Here is a 19,609-nt window from a genome sequence, read left to right on the forward strand (position 1 = left end):
AGTAACATTGTTCCTGACTAGCCCTGAGCACATTCACTGCGAAACAGGGGCACAGTGCTCTGGGTTAGCCCTTTCCACACTCCACAGGAGGAAGGCACTTTTATCTGGGGCAAGAGTCCCCGCATATTATTCATTAGCACCAACTCCTGTTTAGACAAGGCCCCAAGAAAACTGTTCTGGCATGCACACATGCAAATACAGACTGCCTCTGTTTGTTGTAAGAACAAATATGAGCCAGAGATATCAAGGTGGAAATATTAAAGGGTTGTGTATGCCTGTTCCAGTTCACAGAGAATGGCTCAGGTGCTTTAGTTCTCACATCGTATCCCGCAGGTAGCAGAGACCATGGTCCCAAGTGCAAAATTCAGCATTTTACCTTGAATAATGTAGGGAATGACATATGGATGATGTGCTGGTGTACACAAGATTGCTTTCTAGAGTTCAACTCCAGTCCAAGGGGTTGCTGAATCAAGGTTTCCCCCCTAGCCCTTTGTCGTTCACCCTTTTTCTTCTGCCTCTTCTTCCCTCCGACTGCTCAGGTTTGGTAAGGGAGCTGATTTTCCTGAGCAGCTCTTGTGAGAAACATCTTGTAGCGAGAGAAATGTGCCTAGTGTCAAGGGATATCTATTCCAGTCATAACGCGGACTAGCTGATGGAAAGTGAGTAACATTACTTTCAGGGAAAACATTGAGGTCTTTTGATGAAAAGCCCATTCCCAGATGCCAAGGGATAAAGAATTTACCACTTCACTTGATCCTTGGTTCCAGTGTATAATCGCGTTCTGTTACATTTTCTCCCCTTTTTATCCCATTTGATTTGGCTCCTGATAAATATGGCTGAACACCGACACGTTTTTAGAGTTCTGGCCTAAACTTTTGATTTATGTACTGCATAAATTGTAGGCACAATTTCAGTTTATTAAGCTACTTCGCCTCCATAAAATCTGATTTTTAGCAGATTCGTAGAGGTGAGGGAGCCTGACGGAGAGGAGAGCATACACCACAGGGGAGAAAAAACAAATTCTCTTTTTGTTCTTTATTTCAAATAAATTAGCTGGAAATAATTCAGTATGCACACGATGGCTATACACTGCAGAGTAAGTTCCCACTTTCATTTGGAAATTGTACATAAAGATTTTTTTCTTTTTTTTTTTTTGAAGCTTTTATGTGATAATGTTCTGTTTGACTTGATGACTTTGTAACCTCTTAGCAAATTTGGATCCACTTTAGCCAGTGGGTGGAGACAGTTAAGATAATGAAATTTCTACGAGTTACATGAATATAAGCAAAAGGTTATTGAGAGAAACCCTATAATGCTCTGAGTAAGAAAGAAGGCTGTAGAAGGACCCCATATCTTTTGACAGGACAAAGAACTTAAAATACGTGAGACTACCAAGTGCAGGGAAGCCTTCAGCCAGAATTTAAGACACAAGTACTCGGTTTTGGTGCTCTTGGCTCCTGGCCTGTTTACAGAATACCGTACCCCTCTTGGCACACCCCAGCATGGAGCTTGTACAAAGGATTTCATAGAACCGGGGTTCCCTTTTGTATCAGATGAACACCATTCAGTAAGACTTGACTGAGAGGTGGGTTGAGCTGTCTACCTATGTATTATATGCCCTTTCCATATCTTTGTTCTTCTAGAGCATTGTGCAGCATAAGACTTGATGAACATTAGCAAAACCCGAAATATGTTTTGAAAGTAAAGCACAGTCAGAAATACTGATAATTGCATGTTCTATAATTAGAGCTGTGTGGGCTTTTCTTTCGAAGTATGGCAACAGCTGCTAGAGCACATCTGGAAAATATGCTTTAAGCAAAGATATTTTAGCTCAGAGATTTTCACAATGCATGTGATATTTACCAGTATTTCTTTCCAGAATACTAATCTGATTTATTAATGTTTTTAATAAAAAAAGTATTCGTTTTTTAATGCTTCCAGAAGCTGGCTTTGAATTCATATCACGGATTGGACATTCCAGTGTAGTTCAAGGCTGAACACTGCAAAACGAAAACATTGCTTTGCTGCTATTTTTAGGTAGAAGTTTGTCTACTGCCCTAATAACACTGTCTTCACCAGTTTCAGCCAACTCTTCTCCCTTTCTTTGATTCTAAAGAGAAATAATTGTTTCACACTGGAGTCACATTGAGAGGCCAATTGGTCTCATGGCTGGACTCCTACTCTGTGTTTCCCGTGGCCCTGGTTAACACCCTGCTGTGCCATAAAGAAAATAGAGTTGTTGCTCCTACAGTTATTGCAGCATCACTCAGAACTTCATTGAAGTCAGTGAGAGTATTTACATGGTAGGACCCAGGGCACTTGGAAATGAACGGCAATATTTTTGCTTGTGGTAGGAGCCCAAGAGTTGTGGCTTCAATGTTTTCTTCCTAGCTGCTGTGTACATACCTGGCACTGCAAAAATGGGATGAATGAATTTATTAATGAAAACCAAAAAGAAATAAACAAGAAAGCAGAAAGCTAAACAACTTCAAAAAAAACCAACTATCCATTAATTTATTGACACAGATGTTACTCATTATATTTGTTTGGAAAAAAATGACTAAAAACAAAGATGCGAAACCCAAAGGCCTTTACTAACCTAGCCAGGATTTTGCATTCTGACCTAAGTGTCTCAAAATCAGCTAGCCTCCTTGCTTGCATTATGATGAGGGAATTTTGCAGATTACATTTACCAAGAGTTTGCAGAGTGAGGAATAGGTTTCCTTTTCTTTAGAGTAGGGGGCAACTTTTTTGTGCTAGATAACATTACGTTGAAACAGCTGTGCGACTGAATTTTAAATCATAAATGCTGTACTTTTGCAGCTGGAGGCAAAATGGAGTTACCCAATTGATGAAGATACTGCATCTAAAAAAACGCATGAGGTTTAAAAAAGTCTATGGCGGTGGTAGTGAAAAACAAAAGAGTGACATGGAACAAATTAGCAGCAACATGGGAAAATTAATTCCAAATTATTGACAGTTTAATTGACAGACAGGAAGCCTTTTAATGTGCTTCATATGCTCTGCAGTTCTTCTTTTTTTGGTCTTTTCCACTGGACAGAAAGCCAGTTTTCCCAAGGGTGGGGTTTGAAATGGTACCAATTGGTTTGTGGGGGTTGCCAGCATGGGTGGAAGGCTCTTTGCCCCTTGTGTCCAACAGCTGCAGGGTGAGCCAGGCTTGGGCGCACTGGCTCAGCTCTTTTCCCAGTTTTGCTGGTAGCAGAGGTTCTTTGAGCAGCGGATTCATAGGGTGATTTTTGACCCACAGGCTCCGATTGCACGAAGAGAAGGTCATTAAGGACCGGCGGCACCACCTCAAGACGTATCCCAACTGCTTTGTTGCCAAAGAGCTGATTGACTGGCTGATTGACCATAAGGAGGCCTCAGACCGAGAGACAGCAATTAAACTTGTCCAGAAGTTACTGGATCACAGCATTATCCATCATGGTAAGTGCAATATCACTTCTAAGCTAAAGCTGTTGTAAGTCAAAGAGAAATCCCACTCCTGTTTCTCCACTCAGGAATAGGACAGGTAGGGTCCTTTCCTTGCCAGAAATGGGGTATTTGGCTTGAAGGGTGCTGCTCCACAAGTCCCTCTGTTTCCCCAGGGACATGGAGAGGCAGTCAGGATATAGAGTTGTGTTCCCCATTTTGGCACAGGAGGGAAGTCCCTGCAGACCATGCTGATGCTTCCCTGCCTCCCTGGCATCCTCAGCTGGATCCTGCCCCCTCTGCTGCTACCATCAGGCGCTGTCTGCTGCTCCCCCTTCCCTGCTCTCCTCTTCACAGCCCTGTCCTCCTCTTTCAGCTGAAAATCCCATTTGAAAAATAAGCCAGCAAAAAAAAAAAAAAAAAAAAAAAAGGTTGTCTTTCTTGCAGGGATTTGTTCTCCAGCTCTGTTCCTCGCACCAGCTGCACAAACATTTGTGCTGCTACAGCTGCAAGAAAGTTAGATGTCCGACTGTGCCCTGATTAATTTTCTCCTAAACTCGTTGTCTGTTTGAGACCTGTTCCATTTAGCGTCTTGAATAACAATTCACACTTATGAAAAGGAGGCTACCAAATCAGTGGTAGCATTTAGTTGCCTTTTAGTGTACAAAGAGGCTGGAAAGCACAAAAACAAAGAATATTCAAGTCCTTTATTTGAAGTATCATTGCCTATTTCAAAAGCACTAAATGTACAATTTGTTTCTTTTTTAATAGGAAATAAAGCAGCTGCTAACAGATGACTGTTGACTTTATGCAAGGGTCATTGTGTGTGCAGGGATACTGCTGCTATCAGCAGTGCATTCACAACACCTTAATTAATGGAAGAAATGCACTTTCTGAACGCGTGCCTCTTCTACAGCTTCTGCTTGGGTATTAAATTAAAATTCTGGGTTGTTATGGAAACTGGGACTCACGGTAGATAGTTAAAGAATAAAGTAATTACAGGGTATTCAAATCTGACTACTTAATCCTCTATTGAGAAAATGTCAGTGAAGAGTTGCATGGATGCCTGAGTGACTTAATTTAATTGAGCAATAGATATTTTATTTCTGAGTGCTTGTTTAAAACTTTAACAACCTTTAAATGTTTTCTACCTCAGAATCCAACAGCACACTGTAACTTTCATACAAATTATATACGTGTGTGTGCGTATCTATTACACATAAAGCAGGTGTCTATTGAAAATTTTCATGCATTATGCTTGAAGTTAATGAAATCGTTAGTGAAGTGAGAGAGGGCAAAGTCAGGTAGGTTTAATCAGGTTCTGCAGGAAGCCCAGAGCATCCATTCAATACCAGCATCAAGTGCAAGCAGTACTAGCTCCTGCTGTACGTGAGCCCATGTGGGTGGGCTGACAGCTCTGCTACAGCCCATTGCTTGGGGTTGCTTTCCCATTAATTTATGCCCTTGCTGCAGCTCTCTTCTGCCATTTGTAGGAACCTGTCATCAGCTGGTCTCTTATAAATTCTTATTTATTTTTTCTCAGTGTGCTCCTGTTGTACCTCCTATTTGCTAGCTGGCATGGCAGAGAGATTGAGACAATTTTAAGTGGGCAGAAGCCTTTGATTTTGACTGTTCCTGCAGTGAGACTCAGCTTTCCTAAAGCATTGTTTAAATGATACAAGTAACATTAGGTTTGCCAATTGAAAGTTTGCCAATCCTTAAATCACTGGTTGCTCTGCACTGGTATCTTTTTAAACAAACTGTTTACATCAAAAGGTTTTCCAGGTATCTAACAGAAGGATGCTTTTTTTGCTATTCCTAGAAATAGTCATGAAACTGATGAACACCAGTCCCTCTCAGCTAGAAATTTTGTTACCTGTCTGAAAGTTTTCTTCAGTCTTTTATCATTTATTAGAACTGTGTGTGGCTGTATGCTAAGAAATACAGGAGGCTAGGCTTCACTCATGCTTGCTTTGTAGTTCACCGGTGATACCTGCTAAATGGATTCTCAGCCCTTTAGCATCCCTATGAAGATTTTTTTTTTCGCTTTACATTTCAGTTTGTGACGAGCATAAAGAATTCAAGGATGTCAAACTCTTCTACCGCTTCAGAAAAGATGATGGGACATTTCCGCTGGATAATGAGGTGAAGGTGTTCATGAGAGGACAAAGGCTCTATGAAAAGTACGTTGCATTCAGCATCCATCATCTGTCAATAATAGTACCATGGGAGGCAAATGATACTTGTTCATCCATTTGAATAGTCAGAGACTTTCAAATCAAGCAGTAATGGGCCTGCATAATCCTGTGTCTTGACTTTGTAACCCTTCTCTCTTTCCCATTTCCCTTGTTCTTTCCTACCATGTTGACTTGTAGCATTTTGGGCTGAGGCCAACTGTAGGAGGTTCAACGAGGGTACGTGCTGGTCCTGAACTTGGGGTACAACAACCCCAAGCAGTGCTACAAGGTGGAAAGCTGCCCAGCAGAAAGAAACCTGGGGGTATTGGTCGATAGCCAGCTGAATATGAGCCAGCAGTGTGCTCAGGTGGCCAGGAAGGCCAACAGCATCCTGACTTATATCAGAAATACTTTGGCCAACAGGACCAGGGAAGTGATTGTCCTCTTGTACTTGGCTCTGGTGAGGCCGCACTTCGAGTACTGTGTTCAGTTTTGGGTCCCTCACTACAGGAAGGACATCGAGGTGCTCAAGAGAGTCCAGAGAAGGGCAATGAAGATGGTGAAGGTTCTAGACAACAAATCTTATGAGGAACATCTCGGGAAGCTGGGGTCTTTTAGCTTAGAGAAAGAGAGGTTCAGGGGAGACCTTATTGCACTCGACAATGACCTTTAGGGAGGCTATAGGGAGATGGGGATCAGTCTCTTCTCCCAGGCACTAAGTGATAGGATGAGGAAATGGCCTTAAGTTGCACCAGGGGAGGTTTAGGTTGGATATTAGGATTTTTTTTTTCACTGAAATGGTTGTGGAGCATTGGAACGGGCTGCCCAGGGAAATAGTTGAGTCACCATTCCTGGAGGTGTTCAAATGTAGATGTAGTGGTTAGTGACATGGTTTAATGGTGGACTTGGCAGTGCTAGGTTTAAAGGTAGGTAAAGATGATCTTAGAGGTCTTTTCCAACCTAAATGATTCTGTGTTTCTATGATTCTATGGCTTTGTTTAAAACAAAATTGCATTTGTTATGTTATGTTGTCTGTGGTTTGTAAACACATCCTGTGTGAGAACCCAATGTAAATTTTAGTCCTTTCACTCTATTTTATAAAAAAGAGCCACAGCCGGATGATTGGTCATCTAAAATTGTAATCCCAAGACCCAAAACCTTAGTACATCAAAATGTACTGAACAAGTGGCTACATATTTCTTGTAACTCCATCTCTACAGCTTCACCAGGACTTATGATTTTAAATAATGAGTGAAATTAATCTTCACTGTTCCAGTCTGCAAAGCTTCTGCATCAGAGCTTATACTAAAAGCAGTTGCAAAAATAAACCCCAGCCAAGAACATCTAATTAAGATTTGAAATTAATGATTGTGCTGAGATACTGAATATCCCACTGGATTACTTCCGTCAAATAACTAGGCAGCTTAACCGTACTTCCCGATCTATAATTAATGACATTTTATTCAGGATGTAGGGATTGTAACGTGGCACTTTCAAGCAGAGTGAACAAAATGCATGTTGGCTTGTGCTGCAAAGTAACACAAAAGTTGTGGTGTGTTATTTACCAAAAAGCTTCAAGTATTGCTCTGGGCTCAATCCTGCCCACACTCCCTCTTGGTGAGAGACGTTGAGTCCTCTGGCTGGAGTCATTTAGTTTCCCTCCTGTGATAAATCAGCAACTGCACAGAGGAAGATGTTAAGCTGAAAGCTAAAAACACAGTCATGACCCCCTGTTGAACAGCCCCTTATTGCTGGTGTGTCCCAGGGTTTTCCCGAAATGCTGTGCCATTGCCTATCCCTTTTGCTTCCCCTGCACAAGAGGGCAGATGCAAAAGATCAGCAAAACAAGGGAAGGCTGCCAACTGCTCTGCTCAGTGCTGCCAGGGGACGGGGTGTGTTGTTGGAAGCGCCTTTGGAACAACTCGCCAGCTCTACAGCTTAACCCAAACCAGGGTTGTGGTGTCTTCACTTGAACTCTGTACCAGGTGTCAGGACAAAGCCAGGTTAAAAAGCTGGTGATAAATGCAGTCTTCAAGGTTAGGAGGCTTCAAAGGGCAATTTGCTGAAACAGCAGTTAATCTGAAATATAAAAAATACAACTGTAAATGCCACTCCTTTTGTTGCACCTGCCGTGTAAAATTTAGGGTCACAGAATCACAGCATGGTTCGGGTTGGAAGGGACCTTAAAGATCACCCAGTTCCACCCCCCTGCCATGGGCAGGGACACCTCCCACTAAATCAGGTTGCTCATTTCTGTGGCTGTGACTAATTAAAGTAAAAATAAACCGGGTAAAACACGAGAAAATATGCCACTGGGCAAAATCCTTCACTGGATACACTGGGAAAGATAGTTGGACTGCCCATCTCCGAAATCTCCTGTGCTTTATGAAGCAGAGCATTTGCTCCTTTAGTCTCTAACACAGACTGCCCTCAGGCATAGCCCATGCTATAGGAAGTTGATTGGTGTGTCTAGACTGCAATCTTGTTTTCAGTTTTTAGCTTCTGTGAGCAAAATCATTTTATTTTTTTTTCTTGGTGAGGCTGATAACAGTCTCCTGCGTGAAATGAGCCATGGTAGGAAAAGCTCTGTCTGCCAGCGTGTCTGCTTCCATCCCCATTTCTCTGCTTGGAGAACCATCCCCAAACCAAGCTCTAGTGTCCAGTTCGCCCTACACTACACCAGCAGAATGGTGCTTATAAAGGGAAAGGAGTTAATACCCAAAGCAGCACCTATATCTAAATATAACTCATCCTCATGAGGTGGTTGCTCCTAGGCAACGTATCTAACGGGTTCAGAAACTTTTAGAACCAGCCCCAAGTGCTAAATATAGTGTAGCTTAAAAATACATGGCATTTCAAAACCGGTCTGTGACAGTCAAAGCTAGTAAAAATTCTCCATGCATCGTTGGAAATATTTTGTATTCACAGAAGATAAGACTGCATACCTTGGCTGTTTGGGTTTACTTGTTTTCAGTCTTATTTTTTTTAGGTGTAGCTGGTCTTCACTAGGATTTGCTTGTTTAAGACGAGCATTGTAATACTATTTCCTGCCCTTCCCCGCCCATCACATCAGGGCTGCAGTACGGTTACATTCAGGAGCTGGAGTAGTTTGTCCTTGCCAAACACTGCAGACATTATCCAACACCTTTCATGCAGATTTTTGCCCTTGATGGGTAAAAGGAGCAAAATGATTTAGGAGGCTCAGCAGCCTGCTGCATGGACAGAGGAGGGGATGCATTAGGCAAGTTTCCAGCATTCAGACAGCAGAGAGGGGTAGGTGCCCATGGGCCATCAGGACTGTCCCCAAGCTGAGGAGCAACCTTTCCCTGTCCCCCTTCTGCATGACCACAGGGCTCCTTGTACCCTGTACTCTCCTCCCTGTGGCACTACCTCCCTCACCTATCGTGAATGTCTTTGGTGGTTGAACATGCCTGATTAGCAGATTTAAAATCAGTCTCTGTCTCCTCCCTTTATTTGCACTGAAAATCATCAATCAGCTCAGATACCCTGCACATCAGTGCAAACTTTGGTAATCCTTCCTGTGAACGTGCTTTGAGTTTCAGGTTTATAACTAGAGATGAAACCTGATGGATTCCCTACTTCTTTAATTCATCCTGAAAGTTCTGGAACAGTTCACTAGACCCAGGGATGGTATCAGTTTTCATACTCTGCAGGACTGACCAAAGAGATTGGATAAGATAAGCATGTTTCCTGTTCAACAAAACCCTCCCTGCAAGTCTGACATAAATCCAACACAGACCTTTCATAGTTGGGTTTCTTTTTTTCTTTTCTTTTTTCTTTTTTTTTTTTTTTTTTAAATTCAAGTTGTGCAGGCACCGTATTTTTATTATGTTTGCAGTTCTCATAGGTTTAGGTCAGGCGTGCAGGATTGTTGTGTTTCTGGTGCAGTCAGTTTTAGGAGCTACGAGTCATCTCATGACATTGACTTCAACTTCAACTTTCAATTAGATTTCACAGTGAAAAGTGTGATTTTCTGGTTTTAATTTCAGGAAATCATTCAGATAATTTTGAGACTGCTTCCTTTGAACCACTTTCATTTTACCTCAGCAGTGGTTAATTTCAATTAATCCTTTGGTGCAGTTATTTAGATAAAACAAAGTAAAAAAAAAATCTTCTGAAATGTTTTGTGTTTGGCTAAATACGTTCCTTTGATGTGGGATAACACAAGTTGTAGCAAATAACAGGTTTTGACATTAATGGTCTCGTGTTTTTTGAAACACACAGAAAGTGGAAGAGTGAGAGGCAGTTTCCAATTTTGGCTAATGACAGGCCAGGTTTTGGCTGGTGGAAATTGGTACACTTTTGTTGACAGCAGCGGCGTTACAGTGATTTACTTCAGTTAGCAGTGGATTGCTGTTTCTGGGTTTGTAAAACTGTCAATTTGCTGTGTGTGTTTGTTCACAAGTCCAAATCCTTTGCAGTGCTATTCTGGGCACATGCAGAAGGGTGTGAAATGTCAAGCTGAGTGTTTTTCCACTTGATATTTTTCCAGATTTCTTTTGTGGCTGTAGAAATGTAATGATTAGCATCACTTTTTCAAGGACCTCTCTATCTGGTGCTTCAGTGAGCTGGTCAACTAATTATAAGCTCATCAAAGAACAATTAACACAATCCTCAGGATTTTTTATTTGGTGCCCGCAGAGCCTGGGTAACCAGTTCTGGGTAACCATGCAGCAGATGGTATAAAAGACATGAGTTCTTGGTTTGCTTTTTATTTCTTAAGGGGAAAAAGCTTGGTGAACGAGAGACATAAAGGTGGTCTCTTGGAGCTCTCTCCAAATCAGATGTGGTTAATGTGGGACAGAGAGCTAAACCTTCATGCACACGTAGGGAAATCAAAATATGAAAAAGCATAAAACCTTTGCAAGAGTATCTTGTCCCCCATGATACACGTTCTTGCTTTTGGCCCCATCCCTGAATTCAGCTAATTTTGACTTTCTTCATCCTTACTCAGCTCAGAGGTGTTGGTAATGGCACACCAACACGGACAGGAGCAGTTCGTTATAGCTGCCACTCAGCTGCAGCCATGGCAGAGCAGCCTTTGACTGGTTTGATGATCTGCTGCCTGGAGTCAGATCCAGTCAGCCCTGGCTTCTGGTTAGCTCTCATTAAAGTCACTGGAATAAATCCTTCAGGTGAAATAACAAGGAGCAGGTCCCGTCAAACCTCTTCACTGGAATTTCAAATGAAACTTCTGTGTTCTCTATTGCTGATGCCCGACTTCAGAATTCAGAAGCCCCCAAAGGAGGTGATGTTATATATTTATTGCACTTTCCATGATCTCCATCAATTCTGGACATACTGGCAGTTTAAGAAAGAGATCACCTTTGTATGGGTTTATTTGAAATTCAATTTTCTGACAAGAAGGGGAAAGATTCAAAGCTTTTGGAATTTTTATGTTGTGGTCCAGTTGTGCCTTTAATTTCCCAATAGCTGCTGAGGCAGGAGACTTACAGTCTTAAAGGGAAAAAACTCAAACAAGCCATTCTTCAACTGTTATTCTGAAAATCTTACCTTTAGCCTATAGTAAATAATTACAAATAATAATGAAATTAATGAATAAAGAGGCTGTGTTTCTCAGTCTCCCAACAAAAAAGTGCGGTTCTGTATTAAAAAAGAGTGGTTCTCATTTCTTCTCCTCCAAAATGTCAACGTCATTCTTGCATTAACAAAATACTGAGGCTTTTTTTGTTTCCTTTTGTTTTTATATTGCATCATTTGTTTAGGCTCCTTGAATGGAGAAGAATTTTCCTAGTGTTTTTAAGTTGCACATATGCCAATTGTGCAGAGATTTGGAGACACCTCCGAATGTTCTTAACTCTTGTGTCAGGGCAAACTGAGATAGAGATGATCTCCAATGTCAAAATGTGTCCAGGTGTACGATTTCACTGGCTGCAGCTGCATCGCGGAGTGGTGGGAGCCAAATATTTACCCACCATCCAGACCACAGAACTGCCTTTTTTTCCTTCCCCTTGAATTTTTCTGCAGCTGTTTTAAACCTTACAGGGAGAGTTTTCAAAACCATCTAAATGACTTGGGGGCATAGTCCTGCTGACTGTAAAAATTAATTAGGAATTTTTGAACACACTAACTATAACCTGGTGCTTTTAGGCTGATTTTATTTTGAGGTCAATTATACATTAACTTTTAGGGAAGCTAAATAACTAAATATGGGAAATGCAAAGCTAAAAAACCTTGTTTTCTTTTAGGGAACAGGAGAAAGCTTTAACTTCATACAGGTATATAAAGCCTACATTTATTGACTGAGCTGCTGTAATTCCCCTAGTAAGTTTAGATTGATAGCTTGAGAGAAGATTTAATAAGTTAGGTTCACATCTGTTTGCTTGGTATCAGTGAGACTTGCCAGAACAGATGTAGAGTTGTTTTTTTGAAGCATCATTTTCCCTATATATATATATATATTTTTTTTCCCTACCAGGTTGATGAGTTCTGAAAATACTCTTCTGCAAGCCAGGGAAGAGGAAGGAGTCAAGTATGAGCGGACCTTTGTGGCATCAGAGTTCATTGACTGGCTCATCCAGGAAGGAGAGGCCACGACAAGGACCGAAGCTGAGCAGCTTGGCCGCAGACTTTTGGAGCATGGGATTATACAGCATGGTGAGACACTTACTGCTGGGTAGCAACAGATATGCTTTTTGTGGTGCCTTCTTCAGGTAAAGTTATGTTGTCTTTCTAGGCATTGTATGTCCAAATTCTTGATAACTTTAGGTAGGAGCTGTTTAACAAAAGGGTGGCTTTTTCAAAACTTGTCTGAGTTCTGAAAATTCTGCCTCACATAGAGACAAAAACTAGAATTTGGGATTGTATAATGACTGTGTAAGGATATGGATGAAAAACAACGTTCTTATGTTTGGGGTAATTAACTTGTAGAACTTTTTATCAGCAGTAATTATAATTGAGGTAAATAGCTTTGTAAGGATCAGATAGGGCTTCGAAGCACAAATAAGCTACATTCTCTGAGGAAAAATGGCACCTTCTGTGTATCTTCCTACTCGTATCTCAAGAAGACACAGTATTTGAGGACAGGAGCAGAGCACAATCTGATGTCAGAAAACAAGCTTCCCTCCTGGTCCTGTTGTGTAATCACTCTGGTATGTTTGGGTAAGAAGGAGGGTATTGCTTTCAGCTCAAGTGTTGTGGTGTTGCTCCTGGAGGTTTGACTCCTCTGAGGCAGGAATCTGACACTTTGTCATGGCCCAGCTCTCTGTGGCTGAACCTTCACTAAGAAGATCCCTGTATTAAGGGTGGAGGAGACAGTTTTTTCTCTCTGTGGCCCCAAGAGTGCCAAAATGAACACCCCTGCATTAAAACCCACATTAAGACATAAAAATTCATGTGCTGACATCATCTATTCTCAGTGCAGGTTGAACTTCTTTGGCTGGGTGTTTTCCATCACAAAGGCAGCAGCAGCGCCTGTAAGCGTGACAAACGAGGTGCTTGAAGGTGGCAGAACCTACTGGCAGAAGCTGCTGGCAGTGTTGCTCAATGCAAGCAGGAAAGTAATCAGATCCTTGTGATCAGAGTGTTGTCAAATCAACACTAATTCTGACAGAGAACAACATTCACAGTATTAACAGGCTGTTAATCTACAAGGTGCTAGATTGACTCTCTTGCTTGTTGCTTTGTGAGATAACCCAGTCTTTAGGAATAGAGAAAAAATTGGGGGCATAGTGACCTGCATGGTTCCTCCATGGTTGTGATCATGCTCGCATTATGTTTAGTTTCCACTCACTAGGAGCTACTTCTGAATGTTTACAGTAATCAGCTTCCAGTTCTATAATTACCCCTGTGCTTCCTATGATTTATAGGGTGCCAACTGCTTGGGGCTTGACGAAGGGAAGATATTCCACTCCTCCTCTTTATAGCAGCAGTGATCTAATTCCTATTTTTACCTGAGCATCTTCTGTGTACTATACACATGGTAAACTTCCCTTTAAAAAAAAAAAAGAAAAAAAAAAAGACAGGTTTATGCTGATGTTGGCATTTTTGCAGAGAAGATAGTCACAACTTAATACATGGTGTGAAGCTGGATTTACTTTTCTATTGAAATCTCTGCAAAGCTAAGAAAGTCAGGTTTGATCATTGCAGATCAAACACTGTTCTCATTAAACTATGGCAAATGATCAGCAGTGCCATTGTCAGGGAAGTCGTTTTGCCCCTGTCAAGCAGGGTTTCTGGAAGTGTTCCTGAGCAATGCTGTCCCTGCTTACCATTTGGGGTTGCTCTGGCCAGTTTTATCCCCTGCCCATCCTCTTTGGATGTCAGCATCACATGCAAAACACTCTGTTAGATCTGAAACTCATGAAGTGACCACAAAAAGGGATTCTGAGAACTGACTGCTGAGTGAAGTGGCCTTTTCTCTGAGGTACCATCATCTTCCTCATTCTGCTTTTATATGGGCAGAGGCAGATCAGTGGGACCCGCTGGGGAAGCTGGAAGTACAATAAAACTGAATAATGTCCCTGACATTTATCTCTGCCAGTGAACATGCTTCGTGCACGCTTCTGAACAGATTTCATTCTCCTCTGGATTGCACAGAAGCAATTTGTCTAGGTGGCATTAGGAATACTGGAGACGGAGCAAGCTGAATTAACACAGCTGGTGAGGGATTCACCTGAGCATCTGGCTACGATCTGTGCGTTTTGAAGGTTTATACAATGTCACCTTCCTCTAACAGGCGACCTTGAAATGAGACTTTCCAGTACCAAACTGGGGATGTAAGCCATAAAATAGCAGGAGTAGCGTTCTCTTGTTCTCCCTCTCACTGAATCCTAGGTCCAATTACCAGAATAAAAGTGGTATTTTTGATCTCTTAGTACAGCAAGTCCATTTCCCCATACTATGTTCCCTTTGTTGTGCATTGCATCAGCAGTACCAAAATGTTACTTGACACTAATTGGCATCCTTGTTGGCAGAACCAGCAGAAAGGCTCTTGACCGAACAGGCATAGAGAATGAAATATTTTCCTGCCCTAAAGGCAATCTTTTGCTAGCAGTATTATTTGATATGCACAATGTGGAATAAAATAAACCTTGCTCTACTATTCTTATTAAGTATTTATTGCCTTACCTAATGCAATAGAAAGTAATAGAAATAGTTGTATCAAGTTGCCAGTCTCAGTAGTAATTTTCCAGCCACAACCGAATTGCGCGATTTATTTTTACTGATACTGACTTTCATTTCAATTACTCAGAAAAGTTATATTTTGCAGCTGAGGTACTGTATTCAAAACAGTTTCCTGTCACATTTGTCTTCACTTTAATTGGTCAGACACAAACCAGGTTTCACACAGGAAACAAACACTGATGCTAATTTTAAAAAGGAAAACATTGGTTTAAGAGGAATTGTGTAAATGCTGTAAAAACATCAAAGGTTTCAGTTTAAAAATAATCCTCCTGATCTCTTCGGGCATGTATAACTATGCATATTTCCCCTGCCATAAATGAAAATGATGAAATGTGCTTAAGTTCTGAATTGCTTCCTTCAGAAATTCCACGGGCGCATACAAACCATAACCCACAAACCGCTGTTCTCACAAACAGGAGCCAGATGTCCTTTCCTAGGGGCTGGTGCCCCCAGGTACCGTGGAATAAAACCATTATAGGTAGCAGTGTATTGTGCACTGCGCATTTCTTCATGGCTTGCATTGGCAGGGTAATTGCCAGTAGTTATTATTCTACATTGTGAACGCTGATGGGCTTTGCCAGAATATAGGAATGATGACTGTGGGAGGAATTATAAACAGGGCTATGTGCGTTCAAGAACAGCAAGGACAAAAGGGGCACGGAACACGTTTCTCAGCTGTGTGAAAGCCCATTTCTAGTACAGTGAGGTACACAGAGCTTTGTAGAATTAACAGGTAAGAATTTCCTCCATGGAGACCGGATCTTTCCTAGTTTTTCTTCCTAGGGAAAGAGTGGGACAGATTAACTACTGTGGTCAAAATTCACATGCAGCAAGAGGTGAAGAAAGCTGTCTGCCAGCACTGGGGTAGATCAGACCAAAGTGAGGGTGGGCTAGGGGTAGACAGAGGACAGCACGAGCAGCCACACACAGGCACAGCCCTTGCTCAGTCTGGAAATCAGAGATACCGAGATATCCAAGGAGGAATGAGAGTATGCACAGGGCTCTTTCTGGCATCGTTTTTGGCACATGCTAGTTGGTTATGGCATCTCCTGCAGCACCTACCCTGCACCTACAGCCCCAGCAGCAGAGAACCACTGACACATTAAGTCCTCTCATCCTCCTTCCAGGACTGTCTGGGTACAGAATCTGGGGGATGAAGACACATCTGCACGTCTTGCAGAAAAGTTTAAGGTCTGGAAAATCGAGGGATAAACACTTCCCATTTTAAAAATCTGGTTAATACCAGTAAGAGTAACTTATCCATTCTCAGCATCTTCTCAAGATGAGCATTTGCATTTCCTCTGTGGCAGCCACCACACATTTTGAAATCCTTTTCAGCATTTTGTGGTGTGCAGATACAGAGTGCTTGTCCTGCAGGGCACGCAGCGCAGTGTGTGCCTGCGAGAGGTGCGTGGCGGAGCAGCAGCAGTCGTCCTCTTGTGCCAAGTCACATTCTGTCTCTTTCACTGTTGCTATTTTCCAAGCTGCTTCTTGCTCTTGAGCACATGTGCTTTGTGTTATTTCCTCTCTGACATGCTGGATCTGACATCTGCCCAGCACCTTCCCCAAACAGAGATTGCAGCATGATTCAGCGAGGGGTGCTTCACATCGCTGCCCGCTGCTCCCCACCTGCTGCATGAGTCAACAGCGGCTCCAGATGAAGCTTCCTAGCCCTAGACCAGCAGAGGAACATCTGTGATGGGTGTCGAAAATGACATGGACTTTGTTTTCCTGAATGACTGAGGGGTGGGAAAATCTCTCTGGCAAGTGACTGGCTAGCAGATACCTTGCTTGAAACATCTGATTAGTGCTAGGATTTTATAATGATAGAAAACATGTGTTAGGATGTCCCTGACATGATCTGTGTCCTTCCTCCTTCCCCTCTACCCAAACCTCCAGTTACAATATCTTTCAGCTTAAAAAAGTTTAATTGAGCTAATTGCTCTTGGCTAGACCTGGTGAGCCCAAGGCATGCGCATGTTCTGCTCAGCACAGAAGCAGGTGCTTGCCACCTCTCAAGCATCAATCCTTTATCAGCACAACTCCACTGTGCAAATTACTTCCAGAGATGAAAACAAACATTTTGTAGTGACTTAATGAGAACAGTAAATATTGACACATGCTATCTCCCTGTCTCTGCAGAGAAGTCCTAAAACATGTACTTAACTTTCCCTCTTCTCTGCAAAGACTGCATACCTGTATGAAGCAGAATTGCCCTGAACAGGATGATCACTGCATTTAATTTTAAACGAGACATACGATGCAATTGAAAGTTCTTTAGATTGTGGAATTAGATTAGATAACTAACGATGTATTTATTTCTTTTGCTTTTATTGAAAAGTGTTCCTTTCTCACCTAAAATTTCTGTAAATTGTAACAAGGTGTTAAATTTACTTTATATACTCAATTCCTTATGATTAGTTGACATTTCTTCTTTCACGAGTGAAAATTTGCCATTTATGTGAAATATTGACTTCTTCCTTAATTTGAGATATCTCTTTGGAAACCCTTTTCTTGGAAACACTAACTTTGGTGAGCAATTTACAAGGGTTATTGAAGCATCCCCTAAATCCTTGACTGAAGTGGTCGTAGATTTCCTCCTCCAAAGTTAACACACAGATTTTTATACCATTTATATTGTTAATATAACAATAACCTGGAGCATGTCAGCTGTTGGAGATATTGAAGTATTCATTCTGTATAGTCCAAAAAGCATTCAGTCTATATAGTCCCATAGGCCATTCTATAGTACTAAAAACTGTAAAAGATTTTACTTTTACAGGTGGTGCCTTGATTTATTTCAGTAAAACACAAGCCTCTAGTTAGTCCTCAAAGTCCTCCAGCATAACTTTGTTTCTATTATTAACCAGGTTCCTCCTGCGATGATGCCAGGCAGTGTCACTGAGGCTTTTTTTTGTGTGGCAGTCTTTCCATGGTAGTCCCCATGAATATGGACAGCAACCTCACCTACAGTAATTCAGCTGCTTATGCTAAACCTGCAGACAACTTTGCATGTTTTTCATGATTTCACCTCAGTAGAAAAGTAAGAGAGCAAGAAATTTACACAAGACTGTATAATATTCCAGCTTCCTATTCTGTCAGCTCTTCATCGTGCTCTCCTTGTAATTGTCTTTGTCTAAAGCAGGAATTTATTTATTTTATTTATTTACTTATTTTGGAAAGAGCCACACATGTCTATACATTAGGGAAATAACACATGAACATGCCTTTTCATATTAACTACCGAATTCTATTTTTCTGTCAGAGAATGGGTTTCAGTTTTTAACAGCTGCAACATAAAAAAGATACCCAGATGGGCCTTTTCATCTTCTGCTTCCCTTGCCACAGACTGTACTTTCCATACTTTATTTGGAAGCAGAGAAAAGCAGTTGGCTGTGTTCTGTAAACTTGCTAAATTAAAGATGATAAATCCTCATATACAAACTGAAAAGGCTGCTGAAATGAGTGTGATTCAACACTGGCTTTTCATTCTAGAATAAGGAGTGTGTATTTGAAAATAGACTGCAAATAGATTGCAAACCTACTGGAAAGACAAAGTGTATTTAGAAACATTTTTCTGCATACCTATTTTAAGGCAGTGAAAATGAAATGCTAATGCACTGAGCAGAACACACTGCTTTAATAGGAGCAGGAGACTCAGTGTATTTCATTTCCCGAGGAACTTTTGACACCTGTGTATTGTAATCCTTATGCTTTGAAGGCAGAATAAAAGTTGTCTAGACTGTTTTTTCACTACACAAATATACTGCATTTCATTGCAATAGCTCAGGAGACATGGTTCTCTCTATCCCAGTGTTTTTCTGGACACTTGTCACTTGTAGGACATGCTGACTGGCTTTGCCCTTTGCTGGAATGAGCTGGAACAGCTCTCTGGATTTCTTATTTCAGTGTCAGGATCTGCCTTACAGTTTTATACAAGAAGCTCAGTGGAAACCGGAGCAGTTCAAACTTAGATCCATTGTCTGCTCCCAGCGAACTCCTCGTAATCCAAATGTGAAAACAATCCCACATAGTACAGCTGCTGTGCCAAGAGTTTAAAATGCAGGGTGAGTGCATTCACAGGTGGGCTTATCTGCGGTCTACGCAGCACATACGCATTCATAAAAGGTGGAAATGCAAGTGTCATGTTTATATGGTGCAAGGAGGCAGAGATGGAAGGCTCTCTGCTCACTGGGCATTGTAGTCCCTCTGCCTTGACGGGAGGGAGCCCCAAGCAGGTGGAATTCATCAATGTGTAAAAGGAAACTAATCTGAATAGGTGCCATTATGAAAATGCATTTGCAGAAGCCAGATTAGCTTTAGAAAAACAGGAAGCCTTTGAGAGGAGTGGGAAAAGCATTGTCCAGTGCAGATTAAAGTGTCATTTATTCTCCCTAGGCTGCACGTGTGCTGGTGAAGGGTAGGAGAGCAGGAGTGGTGGGGCAGGAGTGGTAGTGCTGTGTGACCGGGGTGGCAGCGCTGAGCGGGGGCGAGGACATGCTGAAAGCAAGAAGCTCTGCAGGACGAGCAGCTCACCTTCTCCTCCAAGCCCACAGGCTTGTCCAAGCCCCACGCGAGCCAAAGTGGCCGCGCACTTCCACTGCTTTTCTGGCAAGAGGCAGAAACCAAGCTGGCAAACAGCCCGAGGTGCTGATCTCCTCAGCGCAGCAAGCTGTGTGCTATCCATGCAGAGAAGTTATTTTTTTTTTTAAGGAACTGTTGTTTTGCAGTGTTTTTTTTTTTTTTTTTTTTTTTTTTTTAGGAGAGGGGAGTGAGGGAGCAAAGGCCGCGGGGCTGGAGCTGAGGCCATGCCAGGAGGAGCGGCAGAGCCC

At 41.9% G+C, this 19,609-nt stretch overlaps 1 protein-coding gene across 2 annotated transcripts in view; it reads left to right on the forward strand.

Annotated features, from left to right (window-relative positions):
* DEPTOR (DEP domain containing MTOR interacting protein) overlaps positions 1-19,609 on the forward strand; it is a 74,950-nt gene that overhangs the window by 24,929 nt on the left and 30,412 nt on the right. For both annotated transcript variants that reach the window (XM_082752732.1, XM_082752731.1), the window contains 3 exons: positions 3,269-3,447; positions 5,492-5,615; positions 12,070-12,248. In XM_082752732.1, the coding sequence (XP_082608858.1) occupies positions 3,269-3,447; positions 5,492-5,615; positions 12,070-12,248 (482 nt within the window). The remainder of the gene's footprint in view (positions 1-3,268; positions 3,448-5,491; positions 5,616-12,069; positions 12,249-19,609) is intronic.

The sequence above is a fragment of the Aythya marila genome, assembly GCF_965140915.1.
Source record: "Aythya marila genome assembly, chromosome: 2".
Lineage (NCBI taxonomy): Eukaryota > Metazoa > Chordata > Aves > Anseriformes > Anatidae > Aythya > Aythya marila.